The following is a 22,027-nucleotide window of genomic DNA, read 5'->3' on the forward strand; positions in this document are numbered from 1 at the left end:
TCAGCGATTACCTCATCAAAGAAGGCTACAAAAATGACCCCATCAGTCCATGCATCTTCATCAAGAAGTACTCAAACAAAGGATTTGTAATCATAGCAGTATACGTGGATGATCTAAACATCCTCGGAACATCTGGTGAGATCTCCCAAACAGTCGACTGCTTAAAAGCAGAATTCGAAATGAAAAACCTAGGCAAAACAAAGTACTGTTTGGGATTACAACTTGAGTACATCAAAGGAGGAATCCTTGTGCATCAATCGGCTTATATCGAAAAGGTACTCAAGCGATTTAATATGGACCAAGCTCACCCATTGACCAGCCCAATGGTAGTTAGAAGCTTAAGTGATGACCCTCTTGGTCCCAAAAAGGATGATGAAGAAATCCTTGGTCCTGAAAAGCCATACCTCAGTGCTGTAGGAGCGTTAATGTACCTGGCTAGTCACACTAGACCAGACATATGTTTCACCGTGAACCTCCTCGCTCGATATAGTTCATCTCCAACTCAGAGGCACTGGAACGGTATAAAACATCTCCTAAGATACCTTCGAGGTACTCAAGACTTAGGACTCTTCTATACTAACCAAAATAAAGATGGGTTAGTCGGCTTCGCCGATGCAGGATATCTATCAGATCCGCACACTGCCAAGTCTCAAACTGGCTACGTTTTTACGCATGGAGGAACAGCCATCTCTTGGAGATCAATGAAGCAGACACTCACTGCCACTTCATCAAACCATGCTGAAATCCTAGCCATTCATGAGGCTAGTAGGGAATGCGTCTGGCTGCGCTCCATGACTCAGCACATCCGCAGAGATTGTGGTATGGACGAAGACACACAGCCCACGGTGATGTATGAAGACAACGCGACATGCATAGCTCAGCTCAAGGAAGGATATATCAAAGGAGATCGGACGAAGCACATTCTACCGAAGTTCTTCTCAACCTCAGACTGGCAGAAGGACGGCACTCTCAGCGTTCAGCAGGTCCGATCCAGTGAGAATTCAGCTGACCTCTTCACCAAATCATTGCCTACTTCAACACACCGGAAGCTCGTCAAACAGATAGGAATGTATAGACTTAGAGATCTGCAGTGATGCTACAATCAGGGGGAGTAATGCGTGTTGTACTCTTTTTCCTTCACCATGGTTTTGTCCCACTGGGTTTTTCCTGGTAAGGTTTTAATGAGGCAACATTCCCCAGCGCATTATCGAGATCCCGATTGAGTAGCTGACCCGGTTCACTCGTCCAAGGGGGAGTGTTATAACACATATCATATATGGACTCTTATACCGGCCCATTAGGCCCATCAGGGCATTGTACTTAACCTAGATTCCCTATGTATTCTATATATACATTCCAGTGATTAATAAAGTTTCTAAGTTTTCACAACATTGTTGATTTATTTTCCTGTTTTTTAATGGATTCCCCAATTTAAGTGAAACAAAGAATAGACTATATCATAACTAAAAGTATAGACAATGCACAAATGGCTTAAAACCTTAGAAAAGTAGTGTCACGTAACGCCTAAGAATACAACAAATCAAGATTTGGTTATTAATTTCTTAAGTAGATAAAACTACAAATTTTGAGTGAACATATAGTCGACATATATCTTTTACAAACAAAACACAAGGAAACGTTTGTTAATTAGAGAGATAGAGATGAAGAAGTGGAGTGTGGTGATGATTGTGGTAGTGGTGGTGATGGCTACCATGGGACATGAAGCAGAAGGAAGCACGTGTTTTTTTCATTGCTTGCCCAAGTGCCATAAAAAGCCTCTTGTGGCTAGAAAACTATGTCTCTGCGAATGTGTTTTTTTGTGCATGTTAGAGAGCCACGACAAGGATCTCTCTGAAACAAAACGTCTCTACAAATCTCTTACATGCCCCAGACCACCTAATCCTCCATCACAATCGTTACAGTAAGAATTTTTGTGTGTGTTTGCGTGTTACTTATCAAACGTGTTTTGCGTATCGTAATAATATTTCAAACTAGTAGATGCAAGTATAAACTTATCGCTTGAAAGAATCATACTCATATGTATTAATCTCCTTGTGATGTGTTTTATAAAGAAGTTGACATGGTTTATATCTTGACATAATGCAGGATGAAAACAAATTATAGGAATGAGAAACACAAGTGAGTAGATGTTCATGGTTAAATCCTCTTGATTTTGTACAAGTGACAAATTGCAATCAATAATAATTTCAAAGGTTTAAATGACACTCCTATCCAAAACAATGAAATTCACTTGACAGTATAAATTGGTTCAATTATCTTTCCTTTCTTCACAATCAACCTAACATAAAAAAGCAAAATCCATGCAAAAAGAAAAAAAATCCCTTTGGAAACACAAAGCTATTTCCGAATACAATAATATCAACACTTTAGACCCAACCCTGTTTGTATTTGCGGAAGAGATCCTCAGTCTGAGCATTCCTAAACGCACTACACGCAATAACATAGACCCAAATGAGAACAACGACAGTGATGATAAGTATGAGATTTGCTTTACGCCACTCTTTTCTAAGGTTTCCCAAGAGACCAGCTTTGCATGAGTTGCAATTGTAACAAAGCTGGCTTTGGTCGTTGCTCCACAGGTAACAGTCTGCGTCTGCAGCCATGTTGGTTGGGTTTAGCCACAGTGTCGGGTTCACGAAGTTGTAGCCACATGCAGAAGGTGGTTTGCAGCAACCGGACTGTACATGCAACACAAAGAAAACTAATGTCATAGTTGGATATGATCAGAAGCTCAACAAATATGAAAATATGACAATCTTTTGAATAGCTTGAAATTTTAATGTTATGTAAGCTTGACGATCTTGTAGATATTCCAGATTATCGTGTAAGGAGTTGGAGAATTTAGGGTTTGTATTCCGAAATTTAAAGCTTCTTATATATTTCTTCCAGTCTTATAATTTATCCCAATAAAAGACCATGGAGAGATGTAAATGTAATTATTTATTATATTTTATGATGGGGACAACGACTTGTGATTGCAATTATTGAACTTAATCATCGGTTCAATCTATTTAATAATGTCTAATTATTCTCGATATACAATAGTCAAAACCTCATCATCTAGGCTTATTTAATTATTAGTAGTGCTTCCAATCTTGTTAGTGTGGACTCAGATGCCAACTTGCTAGAAATTAAAGGTATAAAATTTGTTTAAATGGTTTAAGGTTTCCATATAATATAACACACATTTACGTGAAAATATTATTTGATAAGGAATATACACAAATTTTAATTCGTATAAATTTTAGAATAAATGATCTTCTTACCCACATAACTAATTCTTGATTTCAATAGAAATATAGTAACCAGTAACCACTTCATTAGGTCAATACATGGTTTTGAACAAAAGCCCTTAAGCTATGCCCTTAATCTCTCCATGTTTCAAGCCTAAAAGACATGAAGTGAATTTTAAGAGTGGCTTTATTTTTAATTTTGAATAAAAAGGTTCAAAATTTTGGATTGAGATTAGATAAAAGGCTATAAAGAGAATGGGATGATTGAATTATGTGAGTGAGATAGTGACAAAGAACAAACAAAATAAACATATTTTATCATGTACCATATTGTGGGTGCATAGGTAGGTCCTTATGATAGTGTATTATTTTAAATGCTGGTTATCTTACTATAATTTTTTGGACTGTTGGTTTCCAGCAACTTCTACACCAGTCTCCTAGGAATAAATATGCTTTTAATATATATATATATATATATATATATATAGTAACTTCAATATGAACTTTTAAAATATGTTTTCAAGTGTGTTTTTGCATGTGCCTAGATGACTAGATTTTGAGTAATCTTCTACAGAAATAGCACAAGTGCAATTTGGTGAGAAAATTAGCCGGGTTTCCTCTCCGACACTAGAAGATACAGGTTTGAATTGTTCAGAGAACGTTTTATTTTGATTAAGTTCAATTTTACATTGAGACTTTTGTAGATTTCAAATGATAAAATTAAATATATGGGGTTTAATCGAAAGAGAAATAATTTGAAACGTGAAAAGCTACTATAAAATAAAAAAGGAATGTAGAGAATAAGAACAATGCTCTTTTGGACTTCTTCACAAAAGCTAAAGTGAAATTTTAATAACTTTATGATATAAACCCCATATATTACTTTTTGAATAATGGACCTTTCTCTCTCTTTTTTTTTTTTTTTCATTTATAAGAACAAACCGTAGGTTTTACATTATCTAGATATTAACAAAACATTCTCTTTAAAATCGCATCTTATGTTCATTAAACATGTTGTAAACAAATTTTTAGTTAACAAGATGATTCGTTGGCATCCCGCTAAACTACCTATAATAAATATCCGAAAACAAATGGTACCATTTAGAAGCAACTACTGTACAAATCACTAACTTAAGATGTGGACTTCTTGACTCAGAGATCTAATATCCAAATAACCAATGTATAGTTTACAAGTTACCTATCAATAATCATGTCGAGCGTGATATTACGATTTTGATTGACTAGTGGACGCATTTACCGCGTTAGTGACTTGTGTAAGTTTTTCGAGAAAATCTATGCAAATGCGTTACAAATGCCTAGAACCGGTCATGATTAACTAAACCAAAACCGGTATGAAAAATGAAAACTGTGGGGGCCAGATGTAACAAACTCGAAAGTTTCGGGTTCAGAAAGAAAATAAGAATAAAAGAAGAGAGAGAGAGAGAACGTGCCTGGAGAGGAGTGATGGAAGATGAAGAGAAGAACTGATCAGCGGTGATGAATTGTTGGGTGAGTTTAGGACAAACTTTAGTATCAGCCAAACAAGCCCTTATCTTTCCCCAGTTCTTGGAGTCAACAACGTTCTCTCTCAGCCAATTCGAGAACCCTTCGAGCCTGTACTCTCTGTAACCTCGACCCGGAACCGGGTAAGACCCGTCGGGTCGGGTCACGACGAAAGCGAATATCAGCACCACCAGCAAAAGTCCGATCAGTATCGCCATACAGCACAAGTAAACAGCCAGTAGAGTCTCCTTGTACCTGAAAGTTGAGATCTTTGTGATGACAAATCTTTCTCAGCTTGAGACTTAATTTGTAATTGGAAAATTTCGTTTTTCAGATTCACTCTGTTTTCTGGGTTTTTTCAAAGTTTCAATTTTTTTTCACACAATTGTTCTTTGATCTTTCCTTGTACCTGCGAATGATAATTTGAGCTCAAAGTTGAGTTCTTTGTGATAACAAATCTTTCCGGGTTTGAATTTAATTTGTAAATTGGAATTTTTGTGTTTTGATTAGTTCCCTCTGTTTTCTGGGGTTTCAAAGTTTAATTTTTTTCACTGAATTGAAGTGTCTAAGGTTGAAAAAAACTCGCAAAGTATCTGTATTTCTCTGTATAAACCAAACTTACTGGTAGGCGCCGATGAAGCCGCAGGCAGAGACGACGAGGATGAGAACGCCGAGAACAACGACGGGCCAACGGAGGAGATTGACACACTCGTTGTCGGGCTTTGAGGCAAGCCATATCCCTGACGCCGTTATCGGTATCGAACATAGTAACGCTAGCAAGTTCAGTATCGCCGTTAAGTTATTCGCTAACGCCATTAACGCTCCCTCTCTCTCTCTCAGATACACACACTCTAAAGCTTTAAGCTTTTGTTTTGGTTGAATATATATATATAGAGAAAGAAAATGAAATTATGAAAGTGAGAGGACTCTTTCTCTCTCTGTGTTTATGAGGTCGGTGGTGGTTAATGCTAATTATTTACAGAAAACGAGGTTCGGTCCGGTATAGTCAATCCGGTTTGGGGCTGATTTAAACGGGTCCGGTTATCAAACTCATTATTGAAAGCATCTAGCAATACTGGCTCTTCAAGTTCTACTGAAAAGAGAATGTTAGACTTAAACAACCAGAAAGAGTGAGAAGCACCTTCACAATGCACTCTGCCAATAACCTATGTCTGCAACAAAGAGGCTGGCACAAACAAGGAACCCTGATCTCATGAATATATCTGACTTCCTATTTTTCCAAGGTAGATATAACTAATGAACTTGGTATGTGGTGGTCTGGAGATCCGATTATGATCTATATTCCAAAATTTCTTGCCTAATTTTACTTTTTTATTTTGTTTGTTCCTCTTTAAGCTGCGGCTATACTGCCTGATCATTCAAAATCTTTTATAAGATCAAGAACAGGTGATCTAGAATGCAATGAGTTTTGCGTTTTGCTTGTGGTTACATTTGTAATTCGTTATTTTCTCTCGTTTTACCACCAGAGAACTAGGAATCTTATGAAACGGACCAAAGAATTCATGATTGAGAACGATGAGACGTTGAAAAAGCTGGAGGAAGAAGTATCTATGTTGTAATAACAAAGACTGATCATTGTCTAATTTTCTGTTTTGACTATATGTTATAATAACAAATACTCTGCTATGTTTTGATGATTATATCTCTTTTGGATTGTTGATCATCTTCATAAGTTTTCTGTTTTGAATAGAAGTTGATTTATCCCATATTCATGAATTAAGTTCTCTCTTTATATTTTCTCTTCTTATTCTACTTTGCTTTTGGATTTTTGGTTTCTGTTTGGTAAATTTAGAGACCGTTGATATTATGCATCAATCTTTTAGAGAAAAAAAATGTGCCAAACTTGTCAAATATTCTTTCCATTTCAGTATAAATATTATTAAATTTTTTTCCAAATTTCTAAAAAAAATCATTAAAATTTCTATTACAATATTTTATCCTGCGAATAAAATGGTTAAAATGTTAACACTTAAGATTATGAACTGATCTTTCCATTAATAAATTCAAGCAGGACAGCTGAATCAGCAAAATCTTCACATGACTGTTATTTTCTTTATAAAAGAAACACAAGAAGAAACAAACTTTATAATAAAATAGAGAATTTCGTGTGAAATACAGAAGCGTTACATTCAGATGCATCCTAGACGGAATAATCCCCATACTCCATTTTCTTCATGGTATGAAGTCTGGAGCCTTTGTCTCCAAACTTAGTGGTTGAATAAAGCTTAAGGTAATCTTGAAACCGGTAACCACTTGGATACAAGAGCTCCGGAGCTGGAGATATTGTGGAATCACCTGCTGGATTATAAAATGTTGCTATCGACAGTCTACTTCCATGCTTCACAGTCATTACACGGTGCACAACACTCTTGTACCTCCCATTACTCAGTATCTCGACTTGATCACCTGTATTGACAAAAATGGTATTGTTCTTGGATGGTGGGATCGATACCCACTTACCATCTTTTAAGAACTCAAGACCAGGCACTTGATCATCCTGCAAGAGCAATATGATTCCTCCAGCATCGGTATGTTCTCTCAGCCCTCTCATGAGCTCAGGACGAGGGCATTCTGGATATTTAGCCACTTTTGTCCCAAAAGCTGGACCTTCTAGACCAGAGAAGGCCTTCATTATGTAGTCTTGACCAAGACCAAGATTTTCACACATGAGGTTGGAGAGCCTTTCTGCAAACTTGTGTAGTTGAGAAACATATTCATCCATGGTCTTGCTGCAATACCAGAAGCCTCACATTGTTTAGTATAATAAGCGAAACAGGTAAATGGTAAAAGCTTTGGACAAATCATTTGTTAGTTACTTACATGAGCTCATCTGAAATGTTTGGGATCTGGCAAATGTTCGAAGTTGGCTTATGCCAAATGAAGAAGCTGCTTTCCCAATCTGCATCTGAGGTTTTGCCTTCACCCAAACCCTTTACCATCTCTGACTGGTAAAACTTCTCTTTCAGATGTTCCTCATAGTGAGAGTTAATCATCTTCTTCACTTTCTCCATCAACTCTTTATCAATTCCATGATTATCAACCTGAAAATTCATAGCTCCTCACTTAATGAACGCTATACACAGCTCTAAAACTGGATCTAGAAACATATATATGCATATCTTAGAAACACTTGATTTGGTCATAAAGATTATACGACATACCATGAAGAAGCCCCACTTATCACATGCATGATCAAGAAGTGACATAGTCTTGGTTCTGTTTTCTCCATCCAATTCACCAAAATCAATAACCGGAATCTCCATCTCTCTCTCTTTGATCAAAACCATCTATTTTGCTGTTTTTAGACAAAAATTGATTGAAAAAGTTATGCATTTAAGGAGCATTTTATAGGCGTGGAGTGAGAGTGAGGTCACTTTTTCTGTATTGTGCGCTAGGAGGAATAGTTGCCTACTTGGGGAGGCAAAATTCAATTGTTTATTTCAATACCTTTTTTATTTAACTCTTGGAGTATCATTAGATATCGGGGATTTTTTTTTTTTTGAACATCAGATATTAAAGATTAAAGAAATAAAAATCTGCCTTGAAAAATGTAAAATGAACTATAGGATTAAAGAAAAGTCCAAGTTCAGTCCATACAACCATGTGATGTGATCAACAGTATTGAATTTTCCATTATGAATGATCTTCTAACCAAGTTTTTGTGAATTCTCTTTCTTCTTCACAAGGAAAGTGTTTTTCCTTATCACTCACTCATAAGTTATATTCATTGGACCTATAGCCCATCGTGACTCGTATTGTATTGTATCCTAAGACCAATCTCCAATGGTCCTTCATATTTCACTTTTTCCTTCATTTTGAAGACAAAAATGAAGAAATCTTCTCCAATGGTGCTTCAATTTCACCTTCAAAATGAAGAAATGAACAGTGTTCCTTCAAATATGAAGGAACACTGTTCATTTCTTCATTTTTTGAAGGTGAACTTTTTTATTTACAAAATGTATCCTTAACTTTTTATATGTTTTGATTTATACCCAAACACAACTTATATGTTTTTTTAACCCAATTAATTTTAAAACAATAAATTTAACTAATCAAATTATAAAGTAAAACTGCAATAAAATGACAATACAGAAGCTCATTTCTCTCTTCAAAATGCATTAATTGATCATTTATGGGAAAAATATGTGTCTTCTCATACATGATAAGATTATGCTGTGGTTTGTTCTTATTTACGTTATGTATTTTTTTCCTCTTATGTATGGTTTGTTTTTATGTATGGTTTGTTCTTATTTACATTACATTAATTTTTTTTATATAATAAAATTTTAAATTATATAAAATCATAATTTGGTTAACAATTGTTCTAAATAAAATAAATAGGTGAAAGTTTGTAAAACTGAAAAGTAGAGGACTTTATTAGCAATTAATAATAAAATAGAGATGAAATATGTTTGGAATATTCTTTTTGAAGGAAAAAATGAAGAAAAATTTACTCTAATGGTTTCTTCATTTTTTATTTTCATTTTTGAAGTAACAAATGAAGAAACCATTGGAGATGCTATTATACATCTCATTGACCCCCATTTTTTTTTCTCTTACATATTTTTGTTGTTAAAATTACGCCTATAAATTGTTCTTGGGTTTCGTTCTACTCATTTACTTGAAAATAGATTTGTGAACAAAGTATTTTCTAATTTTTTATTTAAAAAATGCTCGATCGAGAACTAGAATTAATCAATTCAGCTAAAATATGTTATAGGTTGATGAATCCAACAATGGAGAAAGTCCATGCATGTGAGAGTCTAAGCGGAATCAAGCGAAAGAACTAAGCCCCTCCTATGGGCGCTCTCGGTTTTGAATAAAAATCTTTTATATTTTATTACTAAAATTTGGGATGTTGTGTAGAGTAGGTTTAAGAATTTCCTTTTAGCGTCGAATATTCCGGATTATCATATGCTTCATAAAATCGCACCGACATTATCTATTCAACCAAGACGGCCCATTGAGCTTAATGGGACAAGACCTAATTCACAAAGACGTATCATCCTGCTTTTGTTATTTTTGTTAACCCAAGCTTCACTAGATAGCTTTACTTGATTTATGATCTAACTTGTTTTACTTTGTGAAGAATATTTAAAGAAGAATATTATAATCTTTTTTATGAAGGTTTTGATGCAAAATTCTTTGGAAATTCCATCGTATTATAGCTTGCATATAGAATCTCGCATATATCATTGATTTATCTGTTGCAATGAGCAATTCCGTCGTAGATTTCGTTCGTAACACCATGCATTCATCGTAACTGCATGTGTGGTAGGTACTTTAGATTCAATCGATTGGTAGGTACTTTAGATTTAATAGATTTAATCGATTAATCATTATACGTCATATGATAAAATGGATTGATCATTATTTTTAATATTTTAAAATCAAATAATTTTTATGACAATCTATTTTATTAAAGCAGAAGCTTGCATCCAAACACTCCCAAAATTTTTTTTATAATATTTTATTTTATTTTTATTTAATTTCCGAAAATTAGTTATTAATTTAGATATTTTTAGATTTCCTAAAATCTAGATCATCTTTAATTTAAATTTCAATTATTAGAAATTTAATTAAATTTAGTTACAAAAATCTGCATTAAATTTAATATAAATTCAAAAAATTCAAAAAAAATTATAATTAAATTTTATTACGAAAATTTAGATAATAATTTTAATACTTAAAATTTTTTAAATACAGGAAAGATTTAATTTTAAATTTTAAATTTAAATAATATTTTTATAAAAATGCATAGTAAATAAACATTTTATCATATTTTATCATAAACAATCGGTCTAAAATATCAAATATTTGAGATTAATAAATATTTATATTATACAATAATATGATCGAGCTGATTAGAGTTATATATATATAAAGTCCATGAGTTAATTTATTAAAACATGTAAGATATTAAGATGATTTGAGACAATTAAACTAACAGGTCAGCCCGTTTTTATATATATATATATTTTTTTTTAATAGCACAAATCGTAAATAAATATCTTATTATATTTTTTCATAATCAATTGGTCCAAATATTTCATATTAGTAAATATTTATAGGGTTATACAATTATAATTATAGTCTTATATGTGTTAGTTTGTCAAAACATGTAAGATATTAAAAATGATTTAAGACAACTAAACGGATGGATTAGCAAATTCATAGATATATAAAATGTTTATGTGTAAATCTAAATTCACATAATAACAAAGTTTTATAATTAACATTAGATAAATGTATACTTAATTAACGTATACTCTTATTCTACTAATATACAAATTTTACTGTTTAAAATTAAAATATGATAACAATTTTTTGATTTAAAAAAATAAATAACAAAAATAAACTATATCTAACCAAGAAAAGATAAATGCACCTTATATTAGAAATAAAAAATAAAACATTCCCGTGCAAATGCACGGGATTAAAATCTAGTATATAATTAATAGACTACAAATCTTGACCAAAATGAAAAAAAAAATAGACGACAAAGAAAATAATTAACAAAATAAACGATTTGTATGTAACGATGATGTGAAGGCCCAATAGATGAAAGAAACTTGTTTTTCATTATTAGCACTATCAATTTTTTTTCAACAAAACGCCTCTCTGTTAATATTTAACTAGATTTTAATCCCGTGAGTTCACACGGGAATATTTTATTTTATTTATTTCTAATATAAATTGCATTTATCTTTTTTTGTTTAGATATAATTTATTTTTGTTATTTATTTTTTTTAAATCAAAAAATTGTTATCATATTTTAATTTTAAACAGTAAAATTTGTATATTAGTAGAATAAGAGTATACGTTAATTAAGTATACATTGATCTAATGTTAATAATAAACTTTGTTATTATGTGAATTTAGATTTACACATAAACAATCTATATATCTATGAATTTGCTAATCCATCCGCTTAGTTGTCTTAAATCATTTTTAATATCTTACATGTTTTGACAAACTAACCCGTATAAGACTATAATTATAATTGTATAACCCTATAAATATTTACTAATATGGAATATTTGGACCAATTGATTATGAAAAAATATAATAAGATATTTATTTACTATTTGTGCTATTAAAAAATGTATATATATATATAAACGGGCTGATCTGTTAGTTTAATTGTCTCAAATCATCTTAATATCTTACATGTTTTAATAAATTAACTCATGAACTTTATATATATATATATATATATATAACTCTAATCAGCTCGATCATATTATTGTATAATATAAATATTTATTAATCTCAAATATTTGATATTTTAGACCGATTGTTTATGATAAAATATGATAAAATATTTATTTACTATGTATTTTTATAAAAATATTATTTAAATTTAAAATTTAAAATTAAATCTTTCCTGTATTTAAGAAATTCTAAAGTATTAAAATTATTATCTAAATTTTCGTAATAAAATTTAATTATAATTTTTTTGATTTTTTGAATTTATATTAAATTTAATGCAAATTTTTGTAACTAAATTTAATTAAATTTCTAATAATTTAAAATTTAAATTAAAGATGATCTAGATTTTAGGAAATCTAAAAATATATAAATTAATAACTAATTTTCGGAAATTAAATATAAAAATAAAATAAAATATTATAAAAAAACTTTGGGAGTGTTTGAATGCAAGCACTAAATGTGCTTCTGTTTTAATAAAATAGATAAGAAAAATGTCACATACACTAATGGAAGTGCATAACTTGCTAATAAAATCAATATTAATTCTAATAACTAACGAAAGTACCAAAACACCACCTTGGTACTTTCTTCTTTGGTGATCAATTTGAATCTGACTATATAGGATTAAAACATTCCATAACCTAAATTACACTATGCAGTTCAAGATAAAAGGTTGAGATTCCTCTGTGTGACAACCAATTATTTACACTTCACTCTTTCTTGTCAACTTTAAACTTCACTCTTTTGTTTTGCTGTCTCATTAATGTAAACGTCACTTTAAACTTCATTCTTTTCTTATAACCTAAAATGGGAATCATAAGCGAGAACGTAGTATGCGGATTATGTTAAGTACATGGAAATTAAATAATATATATTGTCAAATATCTTTGACTCATGCCGTACAGTCGACGGTTCAAATCGATATTAGTTTGACATTCTGACTAGGCTTGATCTCCTGTGAGCCGGTGCAATGAGATCTCCGTAATCACATCCCATAAAATGTGAATTGATTATATATATATATATATATATATGATGGCAATAAATAGATAACAAAATGCTAAAACCCATTTTTGATTATTCATTTTCGATGTAATATTTCTCTAGGCTTTGCATTATATACATTTACCTTCACTAATTGGGGTTATCAATTAGAAAAATTAAACCTAAGACAAATTTTGTTTATAAATCAGACGGTGGTATTTGTTTGAGTACAACCCAATCTCACTAATCAATAAATTCAAATTATTTTAAATACGGTTAAAAAGCAAAACTAATCTATAAATTTTAAGTTTAAAAGATAACTATTCAATATATTTATATGTATTTGTTTTTATATCTTTTTGTCAAGGCAAACTAGATCTGATGTAAATGACTTAATCCAAGTTTTGCTTAGGTAAGAGGGAATAAAATAAAGGGAATTTGGTAAAAATACTCCAAACTAAACAAGCCAAAAGAGACCAAACATTTCAATCAAAACCTAGAAAGATAAATTCAAATCTCTAAGCGTAATCTTTTTATATAATGTGCGAATTCAGCAAATATTATCACTTTTTTTCTTCTACTTTATTATAGTAATACTTTTCTCTTAAGAAAACCCACGCGCCAGAGAAAAGCGCGTGTGATAAGGATTCGGTTACCACTTACAACGTCCCACACAATTTTGTTTCCAGAATCAAAGGACTTTATAACGCTAACATTTTGGCCCTTAAGCAAACAGAGGAATTAATTAATAAAGCTATTAAATCACTAATTAATTAAAAAATAAAAAATTAATTTTGCCACAATCTTTCTGCTTTCTCGTTCTCCAACCACCGGAAAGAGAGAAGAAGAAGAAGCACACACGAGGAAAATCGATCTCACTCTCTCTCTCTCTTCTCTCTCTCTCTCTTCTCTCTCTATCGCTCCGCCGCGCCACCATCACTGAGATGCGGCGGCGTAATTCTGGTGTGAAAGCGATGAGGTTTCTCGCGTTACTTCTGATCTGTTGTTTCTCTCTTGCTTTTTCCGCCGAGTCCGATATCGAGACTGACTCAGTTGTCACACGGGAGATCAATGGCACAGCCGCTGAGTCCAATGCGACGAGCACGAAACCTAAGGAGGACAGTTTCGCTGATATGATCGATCGGGCACTTGAGAAGGAGTTCCCGGAGAATGACCAGAATGAAGGTTCCTTCTACTAGATCTTCAATGTTTTTTGTTTTTCATTTTTTGCATTTGGTGGAGCTAGGGTTTTTGCCTTGAGAGATCAGCTTGTTTTTGGCCTCAGTTTTCTCCCGGATTTCGATTGCAGTTTCAACTTGCTTGTGATCATTGTTCCTCTCTAGGGATTTATCATTGATTAGCTAAGTGGTCTCTGTGCTCACATCTGTTTATATCTATTCTAGAATTTTTGTCTATTTACATTAGGTTTATAGATTTCTCCTGTTTAATGGTTTCTAGCATTTAATGAATTGCGTGTAGACATGAAAAAAATGTCATTTAGTCATTGAATATGCTGTTTTTGAAATGTTTTTTGCTTTTGCAGTTCCTGATCCAGGAAGCTTCAATAATAGTGTTGCTGATCAGCAGGTTGGTAGCTGCAATTCTTGATCTTTGTTCACTCGGGCCATATTGCTTATACACAATCTTGTCTTGTTTTGTTTCTTTCTTTTAATGAAGCAATTTGTTATGCTCATTAGGCCGTTCTGGAGACCGTTGCTCGAGTTAAGCCCAAGAAAAATGAGACCAAGACCAAGGAGGAGAAGTGAGTCTTCCTGATACTTTAAACCCTCTTTGGAGTGGTTACGTGCAATTAGTGGCTGTTATCTACTTTTGTTTGACAGGCTAATGCAAACTATAACACAATCAGTGCCTTTTATTCTAGATCATTCTTTAATTTGGATAGCGAGAATGGCTTAGAAGATACTCCGAGACTGATAGATAGGAAGGTAAAAGCTTACATTTTCTTAAAATATTTGTATATTGCTGAAGAAATGAAGAATATACATCTATTATGCGCCCGGTTGTAAAAACATTCCCGTAATGTGAATTTGCTGCTTACTCCAATTCAGGACAACATTTTTATCATGTCCAATCCAAAATCCAAGTACCCTGTACTGCAGCTAGATTTAAGGTAAGTTTACCATTCGTAAGGGAAGTTCGTTGTTCGATTATATTTTGTAAGAATTTACCTTACGGGTTTTTTGTTGGCGACATCTCTCTTAAAACATTTATTAGGCTGATATCAGATTTGGTCGTCGTCATTGTTTCTGCTACTTGTGGTGGAATTGCCTTTGCTTGTGCTGGTCAACCGGTAAGCACACACTTGCTTTGCAGAGCTTGTGACTTTCCGGTTTATTCCGTTAGCATTTGAGGATTCAGCTTTCTGAAAGTATAGAAACCAATTTGTTGGCACTTGAATGATCAAACCGTGGCAACATTATTTAATTTCTACACTGCTTACATGGCAGGTGATTACTGGGTATCTATTGGCTGGATCTGTCATTGGGCCGGGTGGGTTAAGCTTTGTTAGTGAAATGGTGCAGGTAGCTTACATCAGCTTTACTTCTTCCACTCCTTCTTTTGTATTCAAATGATGTTTCTACGGAAGTTTTCATGACTAAGAGATGGCCTGGTTATATAATGGTTGACAAGGACTTGATTTATATTTTTTTGTGTAGCACAGGTTGAAACAGTAGCTCAGTTTGGTGTTATCTTTCTCCTTTTTGCTTTAGGATTAGAATTTTCTGCAGCAAAGGTTCGCTCCCCCCTCTTATATTATTTGTCTGGTTTCCTTGTTCCAACCGATTGAAACTTTTGAGACAGTTATTGTACTTTGTGGTTGCAGCTTCGTGTAGTTCGTGCAGTAGCTATTCCAGGAGGTCTCCTTCAGATATTTTTGTTCATGTGCTTGAGTGGGATAACAGCCTCGGTATGTTGTAGTTTCTTAATAGTAGTAGCAGTCGAGTTAAGATTGAGTTATTAGGCATTTTGTGTTTATATAATGAACAGAGAATGCATTCGGTTGACTTGGCTGTTTCTTCATTGCAGTTATGTGGTGGTAAACTAACAGAAGGAATATTCGTAGGTGCATTTCTTTCGATGTCATCAACAGCGGTGGTATAGCCTATAATCACTCGTGTATTTTTGCATAACTTATGTGATATTATACGGTTTTGCATTTGTAATATTTTGACTTTGTTCTACACTGTTAGAATTAATGCATTGTGCTCACTCTCACTGTATTTCATCTTATCTTTATTGGACCGGTTATGTTTTCCTAAAGCGGCTTAATTCTCATATGTGATTACTGTACCAGGTTTTGAAATTTTTAATGGAAAGAAATAGCATAAGTGCTCTACATGGCCAGATAACCGTTGGAACTCTTATCCTTCAGGTATCTAGCCACTCTCCAAACAATAGCACATCTATATAATTTTCACAGCGTTTGTTTCCGCGCACTCTTTTGTATGCGACTGCGTTTCATCAGTTAATATGTTTTATGCAACAGTAACTTTCATTAAATTTTTAATTTATGGTTTCATGAATCTCTAGGACTGTGCTGTGGGTTTGCTTTTTGCTCTCCTTCCCGTTCTTGGTGGCACATCTGGTGTCCTACAAGGAGTGTTGTCCATGGCTAAATCGTATGTATTCTATTTTTCAGGAAGTTCTGTGAAAATATCGACAGTATCCTGCTTCCTTTTTACACTTGTTATACTGTGTCTAATCAATCCAAGTATTTGACTTTTTTTATTTATTTTTGACCGTGTGATTATTTCTTTCCAGGTTGGCTATTTTGATTGCGTTTTTGGCTACTTTGTTTGTATTGTCCCGTACCTGGGTACCTTGGTTTCTAAAACTTATGACAAGCCTTTCTTCTCAGGTATATAAACAATTCTTAACTGCTTCCGTTTTGGTCTTTAAAATGTCTATCAACTCAAGTGTTCGTCAATCTTTGACAGACTAACGAGCTCTACCAGTTGGCCGCTGTAGCATTTTGCTTGCTTGTCGCTTGGGTTAGTCTGATTGTTCTTCTTGCCTATTGGCTGTGTGAATCTAATATTTTCCAGTTCATGAGCTCAGTATTGTTTTGTCTTCTTCAGTGTAGTGACAAGCTCGGTTTAAGCCTTGAGTTGGGTTCCTTTGCGGCAGGAGTGATGATCTCAACAACTGATCTCGCCCAGCATACTCTTGAACAAGTAAGAAGTCTCTTTCCATTTTCTTTGGGCACTCTTAATTTCAGAAGTGTCTTTACTGCGTATATACTATTCGTGACTTCGTTCCCGTTCCTTTTGCAGGTGGAACCCATCCGCAACTTTTTTGCAGCGCTATTCCTTGCTAGTATCGGCATGTTAATACATATGCACTTTTTGTGGAACCATGTTGACATTCTGCTAGCAGCCGTGTTACTGGTGATAGTGATAAAGACCGTGGTAGTGGCAGTCGTTGTTAAAGTCTTTGGATACAATAACAAAACTGCAGTACTTGTAAGAAGTGACCACTTTAATGTTTTGACACTATTCCAAACCTTCCCGTAGGTCTCACAGTTATTCTTGCCTTTATAGGTTGGAATGTCCCTTGCACAAATTGGAGAATTTGCTTTTGTTCTGCTAAGTCGAGCATCTAATCTTCACCTAATTGAGGTAAGCAATCAAAATACCTTCGTTTGATTATTTAGATCCAACTAAGCATATATCTTACAGGCTGTTGTGTGGTGTACCATAATATAGCTTGCTCGTAATTTATTTGCAGAGCAAACTGTACCTCCTGCTTCTTGGAACAACGGCTTTAAGCTTGGTATGGTCCATATTCATTTCAAGTGTAAGTTTAGAACAAAATATATGACACGGAACTTGCGTGCTTACAGGTAACAACACCATTGCTATTCAAGTTGATACCAGCCGTTGTACATTTAGGAGTTCTCTTACGGTGGTTCTCTCCCGACAGCTCAAGCGAGGTAAATCCAAATTCATTTCTGTGTGTGTGTCTCTCCCGTTCTCTCTACAACTTTGGTTCAAAATCAACTTTGGACTTTAATTTCTTCATCTCTACAGATTGGTTTCAAAGGAGACTTGTATCATTCAGAGAGTGCAAAGCGTATATCTCTGATGATCCAAGGTTCTCTTCACGACTCTTGATGATGTTTCAGTATAACACACGACAGTATCAAGCCACATCTGATCTCAAGCTAGGGCACAGAGGTAGTGATTGGGAACCGTCGTCGATTGTGTTCCGGATGTATAGATGTTTTGGAGAGTTCGGAGAAGAAAACCGAAGAGGAAATTGTATAAAATCTCTACACGAAGATAACTACAGAGACTTGTAACTTCGCTTCATTTTTTTTTTTTTTGAAATGTTTTGGGATTCTTTAACTTTTTTGGGTAAAAAGGTAGGAAAGTTTATTTCTTAGTTTGTTTTTTTTTCTTCTTTCTTCTGAAACAAAAGTAGAAACAATCTTCAACGTATTGTAATAATACCAACTCATAAAACCTACTACGTATCTCTCTTAAATAAAGAGTTTTTGAGTTAATCGATTACAGAGTACAACAAATACAATTTAATTAAAGAATATTATGATTTGGTACACAAAATATGAAAGAAAGAAAAGAATGAATCAATGCTTCAACATATCGTGGGAACCCGAGTTTTTATGGGCTTTAACTTGAGACCAAGACTCTCCGGAGAGAGAAGGTCCGGCGAAATACACGACGGACTGAGTGGACTCCGAGGGCTATCACTAACCCGACCAGGCCTATACAGTCCAAACCCCATGAAGAAGAACTCCATTGGTATCAACATCGCATGTGGTTGCTCTTCTGTCACCATTGATCCACAAGCTTGCACCTGCAAAATTCAGACATAGAAACATCAAAACCATGTTCCAAGAAATCTAAAAAGCCTCAAACTTTAACCTTGAGAGAAGCTTTTGCTCTAAAGATTACCGAGTTTCCTTAGTTTACCTCAACCAAGGCGCTGTATTTTCTGTCCAATGCAGCCACCATGTGAAGAGTCTCAGAGTGGAAAGGAGATTGGTCGCCAACAAAAACGAGTGTACGGCATTTCAAACTTCTCAACCCATCAGTTATGTCGTGTCTCCTGTTAATTGCTTCCAGAAACCGCCTAAGGCTAATACCATGTCTTTCACCGAGCAGCTGGATCAATGATACACACAAGTGTTACAACAAAAGTTAATGTGAAGAAAAAAAAATTGTAATCATCAACAAACAAAAAACTACTACTAATTTAAGCACTGACTCTTCTGCATTCATGTACTACATCCCGCTCTGGAACTTCAGAGCTACCACGAGCTTCCTGTAATGGGTTAAAAACAACTATCAAAAATCGATGTCTATTAGGAGTATATGCGAGGTTCCTCAAGGAAATTATCACAAGTAAAGCTTACCTTACTAAAGTACCTCTGAAGAAAACGATCTTTTAACAATCCAGACATGCCATAATAGTACAACAAGTTTGACACTACCTGCAGCAGAATAAGACTTATTAACATCGTGTTATTCGTCTGGATGTACAATGAAACGTGTGTGGTTTATCCTTTTGTAGAGTCATATAAACTAACCTTGTAATAAAACCATTCAGACCATGAGGGTGCTTTGCATAGAGGGGATATCAGAATCAGACCTAAAACTCGATCTTTATGTTTAATCTGCAATCATAAAACAATCACTAATATTGTATGATGTTCTACGAATGTAGCTATCGAATCAATCCTCAAGGAGCCTCAATGAGTACATACAGCAAATAAGGAAAGGATGTAGGCACCAGCTGTGATCCCCATGCACATTACCGCCTCGAGGCTGCAAGAGACATATACATACACTTTCAGGACTATATGTGCGATTGCCAAATTTAGAAAGAGAGTTAGTTGAAACATGATTCAAGCTTTATTACCTAAAGAAGTTCAATACTTCAAGAATCTGGTCCGCAAGGTCTTCAACAGAAGGCGAAGGATCATTGGAACAAACTGGAGCAGCTCCGAACTACAAAAACTCTTTGTAGAAACGATGGAACCGAACAACGTGAGCAAGCAGCAAAGTAGATATATAAAGAATAGAATTGTTTCAAGAAAGCTCAAATTTTGCAAACCTCATGTCCTGGGGGACTAATATGGTAGATGCAGAAGTTATGGAGGAGTAAGGACACTGCTTCAGGGCAGAGAAACAATCCTTGGAAACACGACAAATCTAGCAAACAATAATAAAGAACGAATCTTATCAGATTATTGAGTGAAAACAATTCATGAACTAGTGATGCCTATCTCCCAACTCTTACAATTAAGTGCTACATCTGGGTAAGTGATCAATGCTGGTTTCTCTTGATCTCCATAGACTACAACTGAAACTAAACCATGGCAAGTTTTGACATGATGCTCCTGCAAAAGATCAAAACAAGGAAGAAACGAATCAGTTTATCCAAAAATTAACAGAAAAACTAAACAATGCCACAAGCTTTGATTGTCATATGCACACCATTAGTCTCATCCAAAAACTCAGCTTAACATTTAGAAACCACAATAATCTTATTTTCTTTTTAAGCAGATACAGCTAATAAAGGAACATTCCAACTTTGTTCCAGACCACACAAAAAAAAAGGTCCCCAAGAGATTCTCCCATGTGCAAGACTCAGAAAATCAGTAGAAGAGATAACTTGTAGCTACAAAAAAAGTCAGACATCATATATCAATCATGGAGCAAATAAAAAAGATACCATTTTTCAAGGGAATCTCTTTGACCTTTTTTATGCAGAAGAAAAATGAGAATCGAATAAAACAAACTCCCAAATTGATGGATTTCTGATGAAATTCAACAGATCATCATCATAAGACAAAGTGAAACAACTTTTAAGTGAAAACCCACTTTGATTTCAATCCAACTTATGCTTAAAAACTAAATCCAGAACGCTTTGACAAACAGCTAAATAATACATTGATTTCAATCTGAAAAAGAAGCTATAGATACTGAAGATAAATCTTCAATTACCCAAAAATTCTAACTTAGATTGGAAGCTAATTAGGAATACCATAGAGAGAGAAACCGAAATGCGACGATTCACATTGCCATAAAAGTAGAAAACCAGAGCAAATGAGGAAAACGAAAGAGATAGGGAAATGGGTCGAGAAAGTAAATAAAGAAAGTAAATTTCGTAGCTAAAACAAACCTTCCCACCATTGTAGATCTCTTCAATGTCGAGTGAGACGTCGTCGTTTAAACCCGCCATGTCCCGTGAAACCATGAAAACTGAGACTTTCGCTCACTCTCTCTCTCTCTTCACTTATATTGAAATCGAAAGAGAAAAAGAATACTCTTTTTTGGTTTCTTATGGGCTAATGCCTTAGATTGTACGCTTCAACGGCTCTATTTGCTCGTCTTTCTTTGTCTTCTTCTTCTTCGATGGATAGAGAGTGGACCACTCCTTTCTCTGTCTCGATGTCTGTGTGAGTTTATAAGAAAGCCGCGTTTGCGTTAATGGCCAGCGGTTAAATCATTACCACCGACGCCGATCAACTTTCTTTTTATTAGTGGCTTTCTGATTTGCGCCGAAATTCAAACGGCGCCGTTTTGTTACGTCTCTGTCTCTCTCTCTCTTTTTCATTTATTACGACCATGAATGTTTGAGTGGTTTTTAGATTTTAGTTTTTGGTTTTTGACTTCTGGTTTTTGGTTTTTAGATTTTAGTTTTTGAGTTTTCAGTTTTTGATTTTGCTGTAGATTTTGGGTTCAAAAAAACTTGAATTGTGGTTTATTTATATTTTGGTTTTTGTTTTATATATATATATATATATATTTTTTAAACCTTGATTTATATTTTTTAATGTTTTTTCAAACTTTGTTTTGTTTTAAGTGTTTAAAAAAACAAGCACATTTTTACTGAAATGCATATATGAATGTGTATGTAAATATGTATGCTTTTAAAGTTATTAATTTAGATATATTTTTATTAATAAAATTAAATTTATTTTGCAGAAATTTAATTGACAAAATTATGAGATTTGTTTTGTATGTATGATAGTATGAGACTGATGATTTTATATAAAAAAT

The 22,027-nt window shown here is 33.8% G+C and overlaps 4 protein-coding genes across 5 annotated transcripts; 1 reads left to right on the forward strand and 3 right to left on the reverse strand.

Annotated features, from left to right (window-relative positions):
- Positions 1-2,226: 2,226 nt before the first annotated feature.
- LOC18025756 (tetraspanin-2) lies at positions 2,227-5,612 on the reverse strand. The gene is made up of 3 exons (XM_006408812.2): positions 5,380-5,612; positions 4,706-5,012; positions 2,227-2,699 (listed from the first exon to the last, which is right to left on the reverse strand). Exons 1-3 carry the CDS (start codon positions 5,571-5,573, stop codon positions 2,388-2,390), a joined length of 813 nt encoding a protein of 270 aa, XP_006408875.1. The 5' UTR covers positions 5,574-5,612; the 3' UTR covers positions 2,227-2,387.
- A 1,306-nt stretch (positions 5,613-6,918) lies between these two features.
- LOC18025757 (1-aminocyclopropane-1-carboxylate oxidase 1) lies at positions 6,919-8,091 on the reverse strand. The gene is made up of 3 exons (XM_006408813.2): positions 7,940-8,091; positions 7,599-7,819; positions 6,919-7,507 (listed from the first exon to the last, which is right to left on the reverse strand). Exons 1-3 carry the CDS (start codon positions 8,063-8,065, stop codon positions 6,919-6,921), a joined length of 936 nt encoding a protein of 311 aa, XP_006408876.1. The 5' UTR covers positions 8,066-8,091.
- A 5,706-nt stretch (positions 8,092-13,797) lies between these two features.
- On the forward strand, positions 13,798-18,360 carry LOC18025758 (K(+) efflux antiporter 4). Of its 2 annotated transcripts, XM_006408815.2 has the most exons (20): positions 13,798-14,159; positions 14,518-14,561; positions 14,672-14,736; positions 14,857-14,920; positions 15,044-15,105; positions 15,210-15,285; positions 15,443-15,517; positions 15,658-15,729; positions 15,820-15,903; positions 16,023-16,091; positions 16,291-16,368; positions 16,527-16,615; positions 16,758-16,854; positions 16,934-16,987; positions 17,075-17,170; positions 17,270-17,458; positions 17,537-17,614; positions 17,724-17,768; positions 17,839-17,928; positions 18,026-18,360. In XM_006408815.2, the coding sequence occupies exons 1-20, from the start codon at positions 13,919-13,921 to the stop codon at positions 18,107-18,109; spliced, it is 1,752 nt and encodes a 583-aa protein (XP_006408878.1). In that variant the 5' UTR covers positions 13,798-13,918; the 3' UTR covers positions 18,110-18,360. The 2 variants fall into 2 exon arrangements, with proteins under 2 accessions (XP_006408878.1, XP_024015990.1); XM_024160222.1 differs by having other exon boundaries at positions 17,075-17,458.
- Positions 18,361-18,508: 148 nt separating this feature from the next.
- Positions 18,509-21,415, reverse strand: LOC18025759 (protein NDL3). The gene is made up of 10 exons (XM_006408817.2): positions 21,147-21,415; positions 20,262-20,361; positions 20,076-20,173; positions 19,881-19,969; positions 19,726-19,786; positions 19,549-19,635; positions 19,375-19,452; positions 19,227-19,283; positions 18,932-19,123; positions 18,509-18,815 (listed from the first exon to the last, which is right to left on the reverse strand). Exons 1-10 carry the CDS (start codon positions 21,219-21,221, stop codon positions 18,594-18,596), a joined length of 1,059 nt encoding a protein of 352 aa, XP_006408880.1. The 5' UTR covers positions 21,222-21,415; the 3' UTR covers positions 18,509-18,593.
- Positions 21,416-22,027: the final 612 nt, after the last annotated feature.

This window comes from Eutrema salsugineum, unplaced genomic scaffold (assembly GCF_000478725.1).
Source record: "Eutrema salsugineum unplaced genomic scaffold, Eutsalg1_0 scaffold_12, whole genome shotgun sequence".
Classification (NCBI taxonomy): Eukaryota; Viridiplantae; Streptophyta; class Magnoliopsida; order Brassicales; family Brassicaceae; genus Eutrema; species Eutrema salsugineum.